The sequence below is a fragment of the Phodopus roborovskii genome, unplaced genomic scaffold (assembly GCF_943737965.1).
Source record: "Phodopus roborovskii unplaced genomic scaffold, PHOROB, whole genome shotgun sequence".
NCBI lineage: Eukaryota > Metazoa > Chordata > Mammalia > Rodentia > Cricetidae > Phodopus > Phodopus roborovskii.
Window position 1 is genome coordinate 18,222,555 of NW_026126413.1, and position 16,701 is coordinate 18,239,255.

The 16,701-nt window shown below is 42.1% G+C and overlaps 1 protein-coding gene across 2 annotated transcripts in view; it reads right to left on the reverse strand.

The window, feature by feature from the left end:
* Positions 1-1,115: 1,115 nt before the first annotated feature.
* Ipo11 (importin 11) overlaps positions 1,116-16,701 on the reverse strand; it is a 112,572-nt gene continuing 96,986 nt past the window's right edge. For both annotated transcript variants that reach the window (XM_051182895.1, XM_051182894.1), the window contains one exon: positions 1,116-2,438. In XM_051182895.1, coding sequence (XP_051038852.1) covers positions 2,274-2,438 — 165 coding nt within the window. In that variant the 3' untranslated portion in view covers positions 1,116-2,273. The remainder of the gene's footprint in view (positions 2,439-16,701) is intronic.

Below are 16,701 nucleotides of genomic sequence, written 5' to 3' on the forward strand. Positions count from 1 at the left end.
CCATCGGAGCCCACTTTTTCCAGTCATGTTTGCAACTCTGCATTCCTACTGGATAGTGGAAGACAGTGAAGGTAGGTCCCCTGCCCTTCTGTGACTTGACAATAATGGAACGGGTAAAATAAAGACCTAAAATGGAACAAGCTTCAGGAGAAAACAGGAGTGCGTTGGCACTCACTAATGTGGCTTACCTAATATGATTTAGAGGAGTGGAAAGAAAGACCAATTCATAGACAGACTTGAAAACTGTCACTGTTGGTCACATGGGCCTTGGTTAGTGGGTTGGGAGACTGAAAATGAGTATGCTAGTGGACTAGAAACTATCATTCCTACAAAAAATATAGGACAGTAGGGAGACTGGACAACTGTTTCATCAAAACCTGCGTGTTGCTACAAATTGTCAATGGACAGACTTGTAGACCAACAATTACTTTATATCTTAATTGTGTCTAGAAAAACATGGTACATATGAATAGTTTTTCCAGGGCTTTTTATAAAACCTATTTTAATTCCTCTGCTGAGGGAGGCTTTAAAAGCTGTCCTGCAAAGCAGGCGCTCAGTGCCTTGTCTATGCACTGTGACGCTCTGTCAGGATTGACAAAGCAGCCATGTCCTGCGGCTTAGCATGGGGGTGGTAGGAATTTCTGGTGACATGGCTGGGAGAGTGCATCACACGAACATAATTAGGCAAAAGGAAGATGTCCTTATGTCCATCTTGCGGCTGAGAAACAATGGCAAAGAAACATCACTGTTAAGGAAAGCTGTCTTTTCTTTTTAAGATTTTATTTACTTATTTTATGTGTGTATGTACCCCTTTATTCCAGAAGAGGGCATCAGATGCCACTGTAGATGGTTGTGAGCCACCATGTGGTCGCTGGGAATTGACACAGGTGCTCTGGAAGAGCAGCCAATGCTCTTAACCGCTGAGCCATCTCTCCAGTCTGGGAACGCTCAGTCTTTAAATGAAGATTTGAAACCTGAAGTACTGGAAGCATCGTGGGTGGAGGACTGGAACCATAGTGTAAGAGGAACCGTCTTTATCATCCACTGGGCAGTTTTAATGAACTGTTTTATGTTTCTGTTGTGGAGGCAAGAAAAACAGACAAATGAGCCAAACGTGAGGTATCTTTGGAAAATTTAATTGGACCATATTTTCTTTCTTTGCTGAAAACGTCATGTACCTGTAGACATTATGGGCTCCGTAGCTTACAAAGGGCAGTGGCTCCCCACTGTCCCCAGATCTCTATAGAAAGATAAGACATTTCCAGTCTTGCTCTTGAGTTTTCCTAAAAGATGTTCTAAATGTTCCTCACAATGGCAAGTAATGCAAAGTAAGGCGTCAATTCTGTCCCTCACACGTTTAGTGCAACAGAGGGATAGGAAGGAAGGAAGGAAGACTAGTTATGTCAGTGCTAGTACCCTGGGGATTGCTGCTGGGTCCTCCGAGGTGCGGCGCACCTCTGCACTGAGGAACCTGAGATGGGTAAATACTGAGCAGCCTGTCACAGCCAAGCATGACTGTCACAGCAGAAAGGGGACTTGGAGCTGTCTGGTTCGTGGTGCTCACGGGGTCACTGGCCTTCCCATGCAGCAGGGCCAGAGCATGACCAGTCTCCACTTGGCACCACAGTACGACAGGTTCACTTCCGTGGGCTTTTCAATGTATGCACTGAAAGTAAAGTTAAAGGTGCCTTTGCCAGTCCATGCATCACAAGGCTAGAATGAAATGAGCCACTCGATTTCCCCTCCAGATGAAAACAGCTCCCTTGTAAGATACTCTGGGTAGCTGGTACCTGTCGTGCCAATTGTCTGCTGCACAAACTTAACTGTGTCATTTGTGCAGCAGTCTCGTTTTTCAAACTTGTTTCATTAGCTTAAAAAAAAAAAAGGCAACCAAATTTAACGAATTTGGGTTGCAGAAAAAACATCTGGAACATCAACCTTCATCTTCTCAAGTGTGAAGAGCCCGTGATTAAAATTTAATCAACGAGTTTCTTAACAGGAAACAATGCAGCCACTGTCAATAAATGCACCTCTAGGAAACGCAGGGCCCCTCATAAATAGAAAATTAAATTCTTTTGAGGAATAGTTTTCTGACTTTAATATTTGGGATTTATACTTATTCTTTATATTTTATAGTAAAAATCTATGGTCTTGGTTTCTTTGTATTCCTACACAAATGACTTCATCTCAGCAGGCTCTCATGTACAGGTGGCAGGTTGGGCTTGTCAGCTTATTTCAGAAGGGGATGGCGGCCACATGGCGCGTGCGTGCTCTCAGAATCCTTGCAAAAATTCCTGCAGCTGGGTGACAATCTCTGTGTCCACTGTTTCCATAAGAGACTGGAACCCTTGCTCCCCCAGCATCTCCTGCTGGGCCTTGAGCTTCTCATAAATGAACTGTTGCAGTGACACCGTGTGCACAGGGTCCTTCAGGGCCAACTGTGGGACAGAGAAGGCAGACAGTGTTAGAGAAGACACACAAATACCTCCTGCACCTGCCTCATTGTGACCTTGGGTAATCTCTCCACAGCAACAAAGCTGCTGCCTTCTACAACTCTAAAGGTCTCCTGCAGACAGTTTTCTGGGGCACTCTGGGTGTCAGTGGCTCTGATGTGCCCTGTTTCTCAAGAACTCATCCATTTAAAGTGCTAGACTCTAGTAAAAAGCATCCTGTAAGGAACAGAACCCATTAGTAGGTATCAGCGAAACTACCCTACTCCTTAGGATGATCAGAGACTCCAGTGCAGTAGCTTGGCCACGCCCTCAAGAAGTGAGGGCAAATATTTGCTCTATTTGCCCTCGCTTAGATGACAACACCATTTAATCTGCGCCTGTGTTTTTAGATGTGTGTGTGTGGGGGGGGAATAAAATTTGTTCTTCCCCCAGCCCCACTATGGTATTTGGAAAACAAAAAGAATTAAATGCTTAATTAGAATTTTCTATGCCTGTGGAGTACACATACATACATACACACACACACACACACACACACACACACATACACACGCGCGCTATGCATTAGTGCTTTTTCACCTTTAGTTAGCACAGAATTCTTTCTGAATACTTGTTGAGATTTCTAAATTGATTCTACTTTTTTAACCTATGAAACACACTCACAGTGTAAACAGTTTTATCTATGACTTTGCTGAATACTCCATCATAAACAGTGTTTTGTGTTATTGTGTAAGCAGCCTTTCTTTAGACTTCAGCTTCTTTTCTTTTGTGTAAAACAGGTCTCAGGCAGTCAAGGTTAGCCTCATACTGATAATGCAGCTGAAGTTGGACTTGAACTCTTGATTCTACCCCAAGCACTGGTTTTGTAGACGTGTGACACTATACTCAGAACTTCACTTGTTTTCTTAGGATTCCTCGTCCCATCCATTTTAGAAGAATCACTAGGGCATCGAAAATTTTATGACTCCTGATATACACCATCAACTTGTTTTCCCTATGGTTTGTACCAATATAAAAGACAGAACAGTTTTTAGTTGCTAACACTGTGTTGGCACTATTATTTAAATGACTTATAATTGTAATAACAAAGCAGTAATATTGGTATAAGCTGAGCATTTATTACACCATCAGTGACCCTGAACATCTGTATGGTTATTTTCAATAACGTGCATTAATGTCTGTGCCAAATGTACCCGAATTCCAGCCATAATTGCTGTCTGAGTTACATAAATAGATGTTAAAATACAACTGAGAAGGAAAAGATATAGGCACCATGACATTTAAATCACACTCCACATATTACCAAAGCAGAGGATATTAACAATTCCAAGGTAAAGGACGATGCCAATGAGACAGGAGAGACCGGCGAGGCCGCCAAGGCCTCATCCCTGAGCTGAGACATCACTGTACAGCTTGTGCAGAAGCTGAGGGTGCACATCTGAGGCGTGTGGTGAGGTACGCCCTTCACTACGCAAAGATGCGCCACATTTGTTACGCTGCATTTGTCTAAGCGTGTAAAGGTGTGCTGCTTTTTCACCTTGCCTGCCTAAGTCACCTGAGATCTAGTAAAAGCTGTAGAGGAATAGATGGGCAGAGAAAATAAATAGGAAGGAGGACTCTAGGCTGGAGAGGAAGGGAATGAGGAGGAAAGGGAAGGAGACTCCCGGGACCAGGCAGGCAGGCAGGCAGGCAGGCAGGCAGCCCCCAGACAGCCAAACACAGAGGGAAAGGAAGACACGCAGAATGAAAGAAAGGCAGAGAGTCCCGACACCAAAACGTAGATAAAGAGAAACAGTTAAGTTATAAGAGCTAGTGGTACAAGCATAAGACTGAGCATTCATAACTAATAACCAGTCTCCATGTTGTAATCTGAGAGATGACTGGCAGCCCAAAGGAAGCCAGCTACAAAAATCATGTGCTATTTGGGGGCTGGAGAGATGGCTCAGTAGTTAAAAGCATTTTCTACTCTTGTAGAAGACCCAGAACCAACATGGCAGCTCACAGCCATCTGAAATTCTAGTCCCACCAGGCATGTATACGGTACATATGCACACACATGGGCAAAACTCTCATATACATAAATAAATACAAAAACATTCTTTACTTATTTGCTTTCCTAAGTAACGCGTAGTAATGATCAACATTATTTTAGTTATAAAAATATACCTATGGGATAGAGTATATTGACTTCACAGAAACATAATGAATTATTCACAATGAAACTGACAGCTCTGGGCAAAAGCAGCAGAGCTTAATACTGATGCTCAAGTCTCCCCAACAGTAGTTGTAATAGAGCCTGCAGTCTTGAGAAGTAGGGGCACTTAAGTCACAGAGAGCATCTCAAGAACTTAACTATTATCGTTGTGTAAATAAAGGCATTTAATGTCTTAAACACACAGAGTGATAGGTTTCATTACACCATTTTCATATACAATTTTTCTTGATTTTCTTGGCTACTACTCTGCTTGCTACCCTTTACCATGTGACCACCATTCAAGCCCTTTGAAATTTTACCATGACCTTGTCAACACCTCTTTCCCTTCTCCTGGTACTTCCTGTTCTTGGCTTACAGCCACACACCCTCGCCCACACACCGAAAGCTGGGATTGGGGCTAATGAGATGGCTCTGTGGACAGAAGCATTCGCTATGCAAGTCTGGCAGCCTGGGTGTGACTCCTGAGCACAGGTAAAGGTGGAAGGAGAGAGCCAACTTCCAGGAGTGCAAGTGCACACTGCACACCCACGTGCCCATGACACACACACACAATGATAAATAAAAGTTTTAAACGCCAGGGTTCCCAAAGGAGAAAGCATGCGGTGCTGGTCTTTCTGATTCTTACTTACATTACTCAATAGAATAATTTCCAGTTCTGTTCATTTTCTTTCAAATTGTTTTGTTTTTGTTTTTTTTCTTTTTTGTTTTTCAAGACAGGGTTTCTCTTTGGCTATGGAACCTGTCCTAGAATGCTCTCTGTAGACCCAGCTGGCCTCAGCCTCAGAGATCCACCTGCCTCTGCCCCAAGCACCAGGATTAAAGAAGTGTGCCACCACTGGTTTTTTGTTTGTTTGTTTGTTTGTTTGCCTCCATCCAATCCTATCTACAATTAATATCCTTCCTTCCCTTCTGGGCTTTAACTTTGAATAAGAATAGGATCAGATTCCTCCATCAATTCTCTCTCTCCCTCCTCCCTAATCAATCAGAGAGATTGGCTGAGGCATTGGGATGGTGTTGGGGGAGATTCAGGGGCGGCAGTATGTGAAGTTGGTTGTGGTTGGGGGTGTAGTGTTTTTCTTTCTTTCTTCCTTCGTATCCCCCCCCCCCCCGCAAACAAAACCCTACTGAAAGAATAATGAAAGTATGAAATACTGAAAGTCTGGCAGAATAACAGGGACGCAAAACACACTGGTGTTGGGTACACACTGGATAAAGACTCATGTAGTGAGCTACTTAGACAAAGGTGAACGAGGAGTTGCCAGATACTATTTTTGCCTGAGTCAGTTTATTCTATTGCTCCCAGTTTATACACTGAGTGCAACTAAAGGGGAGGGGGTCAAAAAAGGAGCTACAGCTGAGAGAGATGCCGGAGTCAGTGAGGAGGGTTAGAGATGCGGGAGTCAGTGAGGAGGGTTAGAGATGCGGGAGTCAGTGAGGAGGGTTAGAGATGCGGGAGTCAGTGAGGAGGGTTAGAGATGCGGGAGTCGGCGAGGAGGGTTAGAGATGCGGGAGTCAGTGAGGAGGGTTAGAGATGCGGGAGTCAGTGAGGAGGGTTAGAGATGCGGGAGTCAGTGAGGAGGGTTAGAGATGCGGGAGTCAGCGAGGAGGGTTAGAGATGCGGGAGTCAGTGAGGAGGGTTAGAGATGCGGGAGTCAGTGAGGAGGGTTAGAGATGCGGGAGTCAGTGAGGAGGGTTAGAGATGCGGGAGACAGTGAGGAGGGTTAGAGATGCGGGAGTCAGTGAGGAGGGCTGAGAGTGAAAGATGAAGGAAGCAGGATCCATAGAGGTCACTTCCCCAGCAGTAACGACAAGGGACCACACTTGTGTCTCTGTGTAGGGTTCCCATCTCTCAAGAATTTCATTTTATGGCTGAATAAAGTTCCATTGTGTCTATGTTCCACATTTTATTATCATTCACCATCACACAGCCATCTAGGCTGCCGTGTGATAGTTTGTGTTCTGACAAAGCTTGCCTGAAGATCAGAAGGCACAGAAGCCAGGAAGTAGTGGCCCGTGCCTTTAATCCCAGCTTTAGGAAGGTGGAGACAGGAAGCGATAAGGCAGGGCAGAGACTGGATCTCAGCCCTTTTGGATGGAGGAGCGGGGAGGAACTGGCAGCTGCTCCTGGTTCTCGGTCTGATCTCCCAGGTGTCCCCCTAATATCTGACTCCTGGTTTTTAATGATTAAGATTAATTAGATTCACGCTTCACTGTCTCTATTTCCTCCCCACTGTAAACAGTCAGGCAATAAACATGGATGTGTAAGCACTTCTGGGGAAGGATATGAAGTCCTCTGGGTGTGACAAGGAATGTCTAAGTTTATTAGGTGGTATGTTCTTGAGGACAATAGCTTTCTAATGTAATTAGCTAATTCTACCCTGTTGTTGGAGAAACAGGTTGAAATGATGGACACTTCCCTTCCAGAATAATCCCTCCTACAGGGATTCTTGCTAAGTGTAGTCACAAACCCTAGGCATGGCATGGCAAATACATGTAAGACACTTCAAAGAGGCACAAAGAAGGCTGACGGCAAAGTTCTGACTGGAGCAGGGTGTGAGTTCTGTGACTTCATTCATGCCTCAAATGTCCCATAATCAACTCAAGAAATCAGCAACCTGGAAAAGCCAAACAGCACAGCTAAAGGGCCAGCTTGTTTAAGCCAAAGGACCAAGACAAGACAAAAACAAGCAAATGACCAAGAATCAATCTGCTGCAGAACAATGAGACAGAAAAACTGTGGCTTTACCCCACACAAACCAGGCTACACTAAGGAACTGACCCACTCACCCCATCACTGGGGTGAGGAGAGGCCTCACAGAAAGCAGGGTGTATTTCCTCTCTCATTCAAGAAGGACTGAGTCAGCAAGGAGAACTGGGCACCTAACAACCACCTGGCAGCAGAGATGTGGCATCCCCAACTTTCTCAGCCACAGAACTGCACAAGTCAGCTAAAATATTTGTGTTAAGACTCGATGTCATACCTACTGATTCAATCATCCACATTTTAGCTCAGTTGGTAAAGGAGTCTCTAAGTGGCATACAACTGTAACCGCAGCACTCAGGAGACAAGAGGCTGCAAGGGTAAAGGTCATCTCAGCTGCATGTCTAGGATTCAGACCAGAATGAGCTAGAGATCCTGTTCCAAAATAAATAAAAAGGCTGAGGAGATGGCTCAGTGGGTAAGAGTGCTTGCTGTCTAAGCAAGAGGACCTAAGTTCAAATCCCCAGAACTCATGGAAAAATCTGGACATAGTGAGCACCTACAATCCAGGGCAAGAGGTAGGAGGAAGCTGTGTGTAGGGAAGGGCACAGAGAACAGAGAATCAGCCCCAGGCTCAGGGAGGGCCCATCTCAAAGGGAATAATGTGCAAAGTAATAAAGCAGCACACAGGCATCTTCCTCTGGTCCCTAAGCACACAGACAAGTACACCCACCCCATGCACACACATACCACACACAAAATAATAAACGAGTGCTCTAAATGTCCCCATTTTAATAGAAAACAGTCTTAAGTAACAACAAAACCATCTAATTCCACAGCAAATGCTTTTAATGACTGAGTGATCAATCAATGGGGCCCCGTCAGACGCTCTGCCTCTTTTTCAGACTTAACGTTTTTAAGAACTAGCATCACTGCTGTTACTGTTATTGCTGTTGCCATTGTATGTGTATGGTCTGTGTTCATGTGTCAGTACAGGCATGCATGTACACACAGTGGCCAGAAGTTGATGCTGGATGTCTTCCTCTATGAGCTTCCCACATTACTTTCTGAAACAAGGTCTCTCCCTGCACCTGGAGCTCATCACTTTCGCTCCACTGGCTGGTCTCTGGACTCCAGGGATTCTGCTGTCTCCTCTTCCCAGCACTGGGTTTAGAAACACACATGCTGACAAAACCTACACATTATCCACTGCGCCACTTCCCAGTCCCATTTTATTCTTAATAAAAAAGGTTATTTACCTCCACATCCAACCACTGACCTTTTCTGAATTTTACAGTTACAGTAACTGTAACGATACCCCACCTCAATGCATTTGTTCTAGAACTTTCCCCAACCCAGATGACTGTTTTCAGAGATAGGAGCCTTAAAGGGGTGACTAGGTTAAATGTGGCTGTGAGGTAAGGCCCCAATGCAGTATAATGATGCCTTCACAGGGAAGGAGTCACAGGGAATGCTGAATACAGAGAAAAGGCAACACGAAGTCAGTCAGCAGCAAGCAAAGGAGTGGTCTCAGGAGAAAGCAACTCTGCTCATGCCTTCATCTTGGTCATCTGGCCTGCACATCCCTAACAAATAAACTCTGCTGTTTAAGTCCCTGGCCTGTGTTATGTTTCTACAGTAGGCTGGGCAGACTGACATATACATGCAAGCTGAGTTCAACCATGAGCACTATGCTTACATGACAGAAACAGAATATTAAGTTGGCAATGATGGTAAATCTTTAATACCAGCACTAGATAGGCAACAGCATTACACGTGCATAGATAGGTAGCCCGGACTACACAGGAAGACTGTCTCAAACAGCCAACCAGTAAGACTCTCTTCCCTTAAGTGCACAGATCTGAGGACAGATCTGTGGGGACAGGAGGGCAGCACAGATACATACCTGATAATATAACATTAATGTGAAAAAAATCAATTTAAAAAGGACTCGGTCTAAATGCCATTTGTGGCATTCTAGATTGAATTCTGCAACAGCATTAGTGGAAAAAGTAAAATTTAACTGGTGTGGAGTTGTGTTAATTTCTTAGATTTTGTAAATGTATAATGTACATTTGAGAAAAAAACATAAAAATGGTAACATTCAGGGAAACTAGGTAAAAGGAGCACATGAGAACTCTGATTCTATTTTTCTGTAAATCTAACATCACTCCAAAATACAAACACGATTTTACACAGCAGACTAGGAAATTACCAGAGTGCATCCATCTGTGGTACAGAGACGAGCAACACCAACACCTTGACCCACATATAAATGGCAATCATACTATTTCTACGTGGCTAACGGCAAGCTGGTTTGTGAGGTGACAAAAGCTGATGTGTCTCCAGGCTCAGGCTTGACTCTTCTCAGGCTGGTGGCACCAGCAGAACTATCCTATCTTAATGTCTAAGGCATACATGACGTCACTACACGACCACTTGAGAAAGATCTACATTAGAATGGGAGGATGAAATCAGAGCCTTGTGTTAACTGGCTTCACTCGGTTTAGTGAAAACATAATTATCCAGTGTCCCTGACTCCAGGCTAATGCCAGCTAAATGAAGTGTCAACAGCCTCACTCAGGTCAAAGCTCCATTTACTGGATCTTAATGTGGGAATAGCTTTGTACTGCTTGGCTTTAAATTGTGATTCAAGGCCGGAATGGTTTGGTTGAGCCTCGTATGGTTCCTCCACTGGTAACTATGGCCTTTGACATCTGCTTCTCAACATTTAGTCTTCAGAGGTCATCCACAATTTTATCATTGGTAGTGCCTACTCATTAGGATTGCTTCCTGTTAAGATTTTTATTCCCTATATAAACCACCAATTTCATCCAACAAGAACTCAGGAAGTTGAATCTTTCACACTCCTGAAGTCAGGACAGACTGACTTATCATGTGACTAGTTACTTTTTGGCCCTTCATATATCCTTTGATAATTTTTTTAGGAATTACTTAAGATTATTTCAGAAGAAAAAAGGGGTTTTCTATCCTAGAAAAACAGACCATTAGAAGAAGAATGTGCTTTCCATGATACATGACAGATTAAATATATATATACACTACATATAAAATAGACCAAAAATCTTAAAGGAAAATACACATGTATTTAACTACAGAGTTTTCAAAATTTCGTGAGTTTGATTAAAATGCCTCTGGTTTAAATATTCTCTTCTACTTTGAGCTTTAATTGTCTCACTGCCGCTAACTATCAAATTCTAGAACACGTCTGAAACACTCAACTTATAAAGTCAATGGATAGTGCAAGTCCTACTAATTCTGTATCTCTGAAGAATATAATCCTAACAGATGCCAACCAGAATCCTGTCAGTGAGGAGAGCACCATAGGTTCAACCACTGTGCAGAGTCTAGACCCACAGAGAACCCCAGGAGACCAGATCTAATGCAAAAGCAGAGCCTTTTCTTACTTCAGAACACTGGGGCCAGCCACCCTACACAAAGGCAGGGTGGCTATGACCCGGAGAAGGGCGTGGGGCTCCGTTTAACTTTACTGCGCTAGATCATTTTAGATGGCAATCATGTTAGTGAGCTCTAATTGGCTGGGGCTAGTCAGGGGCTCATCAGGGCTACAGTCTTAATCCTGCACACGCCAGGCAAACATTCTACCAATGAAAACCCCTCCAGCTATCCCATCATTATTTTTCAGACTCCAGTCTGGCCATGCTGGCTAGCTTTAAGCTCAGGCCTCGTGGCTCCTGCGGAGGAGGGGCATCACCTGTTAGTCATTTTAGCTCTATACATTTCATTCTGTTTAACTCTACTGTAACTTGATAGAACGTTTTCAGCAAGCCTGGCTTTACCTCGCTGCGGAGTGAGGAGGTAGTCTCAGGTAATCCTACCTACATTCTTACACCCTTACTAGGACTAGATAATGTAGCTGTCTTTTCTTTCTAAAATCACTTCCCTCTACCTTCTAAAAGTCCTTTTGATTTTTTTTTTTTTTTTCCTCTTCAGAATTCTGAAAGATTCAACAAAACACAGGTCAAGGTAAAGATATAAAAGGAACTTTCATGCAGTTTGCTTCCTTTAACTAGTAGTTATTTGCTGGCTTAGCTCAGCAACACACTGTTAAATTATTATTAGCTAATTGACTATGGTGTTAAATTCTTTTCGTGGCTGATCTATTGGTTTCCTTGGAATCTCCTGGTTTAAATGAGAAGTTCGATGCTTTAACTTTAGCCCCATCTCAGCCAACACGTAAACCTGTGGTCACTTGCAGGCTCTCTTACTCTGTCACATGGACTAGAAATTCACGTGAAAGGCTGATTGCTCTGTACCAGCCATCTTCCCCTTCCTGCAGATACACTGTATCACCCTGCTCTGGTGAAAGTTATGTTGAAGCAGAGTGTTTCCAAGTGCTTCCTGTTATCTGGAGTATCTTGGCTGGAGAGTTCCGTACCCAACGCCACTACACAATATGCCTTTTTATTATTATTAATTATTTTTTCTTATTTTACACATCAACCCCAGTTCCCTCTCCATCCCATCCTCCCATGACCACCACCAGATGCCCCCATCCCATCCCCCAACCACTCCCCAGGGAGGGCGAAGCCTTCTATGAAGGATCATCAAAGTCTGTCAAGTCATTTGGGGTAGGGTCTAGGCTCTCCCCCATGTCCCCAGGCCAAGGGAGTATCCCTCCATTGGGAATGGGCTACCAGAGTCTGTTCGTGCACAAGGGAATACATCCTGGTTTCACTGCCAGAGGCCCCATAGACTGCCCAGGCCTCCTAGCTGACTGTGGTGATGCACACTGGTAGGATTTGCTGAAGGAGGTAGAGACAGGAGGATCACAATATGCCTTTTTATCTTAAAGATTTTAAAGTTTCAGAATGCCACTTTAAATTTTTTATTTTATTTTCATTTATTTATTTAACAGCTTATTTAATCTATCTATTTGATTTTTCAGAACTAGCTTTATACACCAGGCTGGTCTTGAACTCACGTGGATCCCAATGCTTGAGATGTAAATGATTTGCTGACTGAGACATTCTCCTAGCCCTATAAATCACCTTTTCCCGAGCTGCTGAGTTTTAAGACTACTTTAAACAGGGTTTAACCACACGCAGCCCAGGCTAGGCTTGACTCACAGAGCTCCTGCATTTAGCCTGCTGCTGGTTATAACCCTGCACCACAGGCCTGTCAAGAATCCCTGTTGTTTAAAGAAATTATGACAGCCTGCATTCTAATTTTCTGAACAGAATACAATTTTGTTTATCAAAGACAAAGACAGAATCATCTAAGACATGCATCTACAGCTATTAAAGGATCACAAACTCAAGGAGAATTACTTTAGCTTTAAACAGGTCCCTGTAATGTTTAGTCCAACAGAAGGGAAAAAAAAAAAAAAGACTCTTCACATCCATTTCTGCATTCTGGCTCTCGTCCAATGTATTTGGGTTAAATTAACACAAAAATAACAAACAAAAACAAGCCCCCAGTCCTTCTTGGACATATAACTGAAAGAATGGACATTTTAAAGCATCTTAGATCATTCATTACAGGTGCATTTTTAAGATTACTGCAAACCTCAAATAGGATATTTTTTTAAAGGTCAGTTAACAATAAGAAATTTGAAACCACACTGAACTTTCCATTGTCTGTTACATTAAAATCTATTGGTCTATGTTACCCTTTGAATAAATCTTTTACCTTGAGTGATTTTTTTAAAAATGGATTTAATACTAGTGGTCTACAAAATACAGGTCCACTGAGTTATAAAATGCTAAAAACATTTCACTATCAAAATATTCTAAACCTAATATCACTGCTGGATACATGTGAAAAATAAGTAGGAAGCTATCAAAGTCAGAGGGACAAATATACACAATTTCCAAAATTCTAAGCAAGCAACATATGCTAGTCAATATTTTCCTTAAGATGACAGGCTGCTCTTTCAAGAATAATGTATGCCAAATGCCCAAGTCTGATTCACTATGTTTATTTATGTCAACTACTCTTTTGTATTTAAATGATGCTGAACGGGAAAGGGCAAAAAATTTTGATGCTAAACTGGCTGGTCCTAGAACCCACTGGCTGGCTAATCTGCCTGGTCTTTGAGCTCACTAGTTGGCCAGCAAGCCCTAAGGAATGTAAAGAGCCAATGCCGGCTCTTTACATGAGGGCTTCGAATAGAACTCAGGTCCTCAAGCTTTTGCAGAAACTATCTAAAGAATAGCTTCTCAAGACACATGAGGGGACAAGAATGTAATTCAGGGGCAGAGTAAATAGATATGAGACCCTGGGTTCACTACCCAGAATGTGGGGTGAGGATGGGGGGTGAGATATAGCATATTAATATATAATAGTATGTTTCTAATCTATGAGAAACAAAAGATCATATAATTATATGTCCAAATAAAATACTGAGAAAGGTACATACCACATCAGCAAAGGTTTCCCTGGGGAAACAGTATTTCATATCTGTAATCATTTTATTTGTGGTTATTAAGTTAATATAGGCCACTTATATTTTCAATAAAATAACAGCTCCCATACTGAGAGCAATGCTTTGAAAAGGATATTAACTTTTTCTTCCAGTGAAATCCAGGAGAAAGGTGGCAGAAATGAAGACAGAAAAGACTACCTAGTGTTCCCAGGTGTGTTATCTGTGTTCGTGAAAAGACTTTCCCCATGTGGGGTACAAGCCTTCACCCACAACCCTGGGTGTTTTTATTCTATCAGTCAGTACCACACTGCCAGTCTCCAAGGTATCTGAACTCGGTGATTAAGGAGGTAACAGTAAGACTGCCTTCCATACTCAAGAACAATACTGATATCAGCAGCCAATAAGTTTTCAACTAAAATACACAGACAAAATAAAACAAAAACACTTCAGAAGCCACTGCTCTCCTAAACTCAAAACCATGCTTAACAGCCTTTTCTTTTCCCGTATCTGATTGGCCTTACGCAGCCTGCTGTGCAGGATGTGGACCTCTATGATCTCAAACTATTTCTTGATTAACATTTTCATTCCATCAAAGGAAAAACTGCTGTCTCAGGAGGGTGTCTGGTTATCAATTTGTATCTATATTACAGCTCAGTGGGATTAATTCAATTCATTACTTTCTATCTTGTCTTAATGTCACTGATAACTGCAGGTGAGCTGCCTATTCCAAGAGTTTTTCTAGGATTTGTGTTACAGTCAGTGTCAGTTTAAAGGGCGTGTGCATTGCTAACAATTAAACCCAGAGCCTTGCTAATGCTGGACCGTGCCTATCACAGGACCTTTGGCTTTCTGAGCTGGCATCACCCTGTGTCGTCCAGCCTGGCCTATGACTTCCAGGCTTCCTGTTTCCACCAATGTACCACCAGAGGGGTCTTGTTTGTAAGGAAAGCTATGTTAAGTCCACAACTAGGAAGTATTTACTATTTTTTATCAAGTTAGTCTTAGATGAAGTTATACATTCTCAAAGGGCACTTTGTACATTTCAGTATCATCTAGATACAATGTAACAACTGGATTTTTTTTTTTTTGGGGGGGGGTGTCCATGACAGAGTTTCTCTGTGTAGCCCTGACTGTCCTGAAACTCACTGTGTAGGCCAGACTGGCCTTGAACTCACAGAGATCTGCCTGCCTCTGCCTCTCAAATGCTGGAATTAAAGGTGTGCATCACCATGCCTGGCCACAGTTGGCAAATTTTAATAGGGGGAAAAATGCAGATTCTGCAAAACATAGGAACATGAAAAACCTCTCTTTAAGAAGACTGACTTGTTAGTAAGCTAATAATATTTAGAGGCATTTTAACATAGTAAGTACACTGATGATCAAATACACCAGCAGACAGGGACTGCAAAAAGGAATATAGTGCAGCAGAGGAAACATTGTTTATAAAAATGAACACTTTTAAATCAAATATTGAACTTTAAGAAATCGGATTTGATGGTGGGTGACAATAAATATATGTGACAACACAAGAGTAACAACACGTACACATGTAAACACACATGTGCATGAAAGTAACAGCAATAGTGCTATCCCTGTGGAATGAGAAACAGTGATTTTTACTCATTTCCTAAACAGGTCTTTAATATTAAAGCTTAAGAATCACGTTGTTGGGGCTGGAGAGACAGCTCAGCACTTCCTGCTTTTGCAGAGACCGTGAGTGCAGTTCCCCACACCCACAACAGGTGGTTCACAACCATCCTTAACTCTAGTTCCAGACGATTCTGGCCTCTGGGCACTGCAAACATGTGGCATACACTTACACAGACAAAGACACATATACATAAGATACAAATAAAATCTTTAAATATGGAAACGGGGGCTGGAGAGATGGCTCAGAGGTTAAGAACACTGGCTGCTCTTCCAGAGGACCTGGGCTCAATTCCCCGAATCTACATGGCAGCTCATAGCTGTCTATAACCTCAGTTTCAGGAGACCTGATCTGATATTCTCATAAGGACACACATTCAGGCAAAACACAAATGCTCATAAAATAAAAGTTCAAAAAAGTAAAATGTTCAAAAACAAAAAAGAAAAGAAAATATGGAAACAGATGTAAGTACAAAAATATTCTCTGAATTGTTTTAGTAAAAAAATTAATACCCCTATGAATGTAATCAGGGCAACAGTTAAATAGGTTAACATAGGCTGCAATAAGTTTTAATTGTTGACAGTTGCAGGATGCACTACCTACTTAAAATGATTTCACAGTAATTGATTTATTAAAATCAGGAAAAGGGTCTACCTAATTGTTTTCTACTAGCAAACAGATTCTGGGGTTATTATAACTGAGTTTCCCCTATTATCTACAATTCCTCAAATTTTATACAGACTAGTTGTGTGCCAAAAGCTTAAGAAAAAATGACAACTTTCAGCATTTTCCCCTTTCTGTTCTCTGACATAGGTTATTGCCAAGTAGTTCAGTCTGTCCTTGAACTCTTGACTCCCCCCCACAGAGTAAAGCACTGATACTGATAATAGAAGACAATATATATTTATTTCGAGATCACTTGTCAGAGCAAAGGAATTCTATATTATTTTTAAAACTATGTTCCTCCATTGATCTTTGAGACAATATTTCACTCACTTTGAAAACAAAATTAGAATGAAAATAAATTGCTACTATATACTGTAACTAAATATTAAATGCAAAATGAAACACAAGATTTGAGTAGTTTAACTTGTTAAGGATATATCTACCAGATTAAGAAAAATTAACATAACACACTTGGAAGCTAATGACAGAATACCTACTATTCACTTATACTTCAGAATGTTGTATAGAAAAGGCTGCCATTTTTTTGTGGCAATAACTAAATATGAAATGCTTACAATGTTGGGAATAGGAGGGCAAGAACCAGGAAAG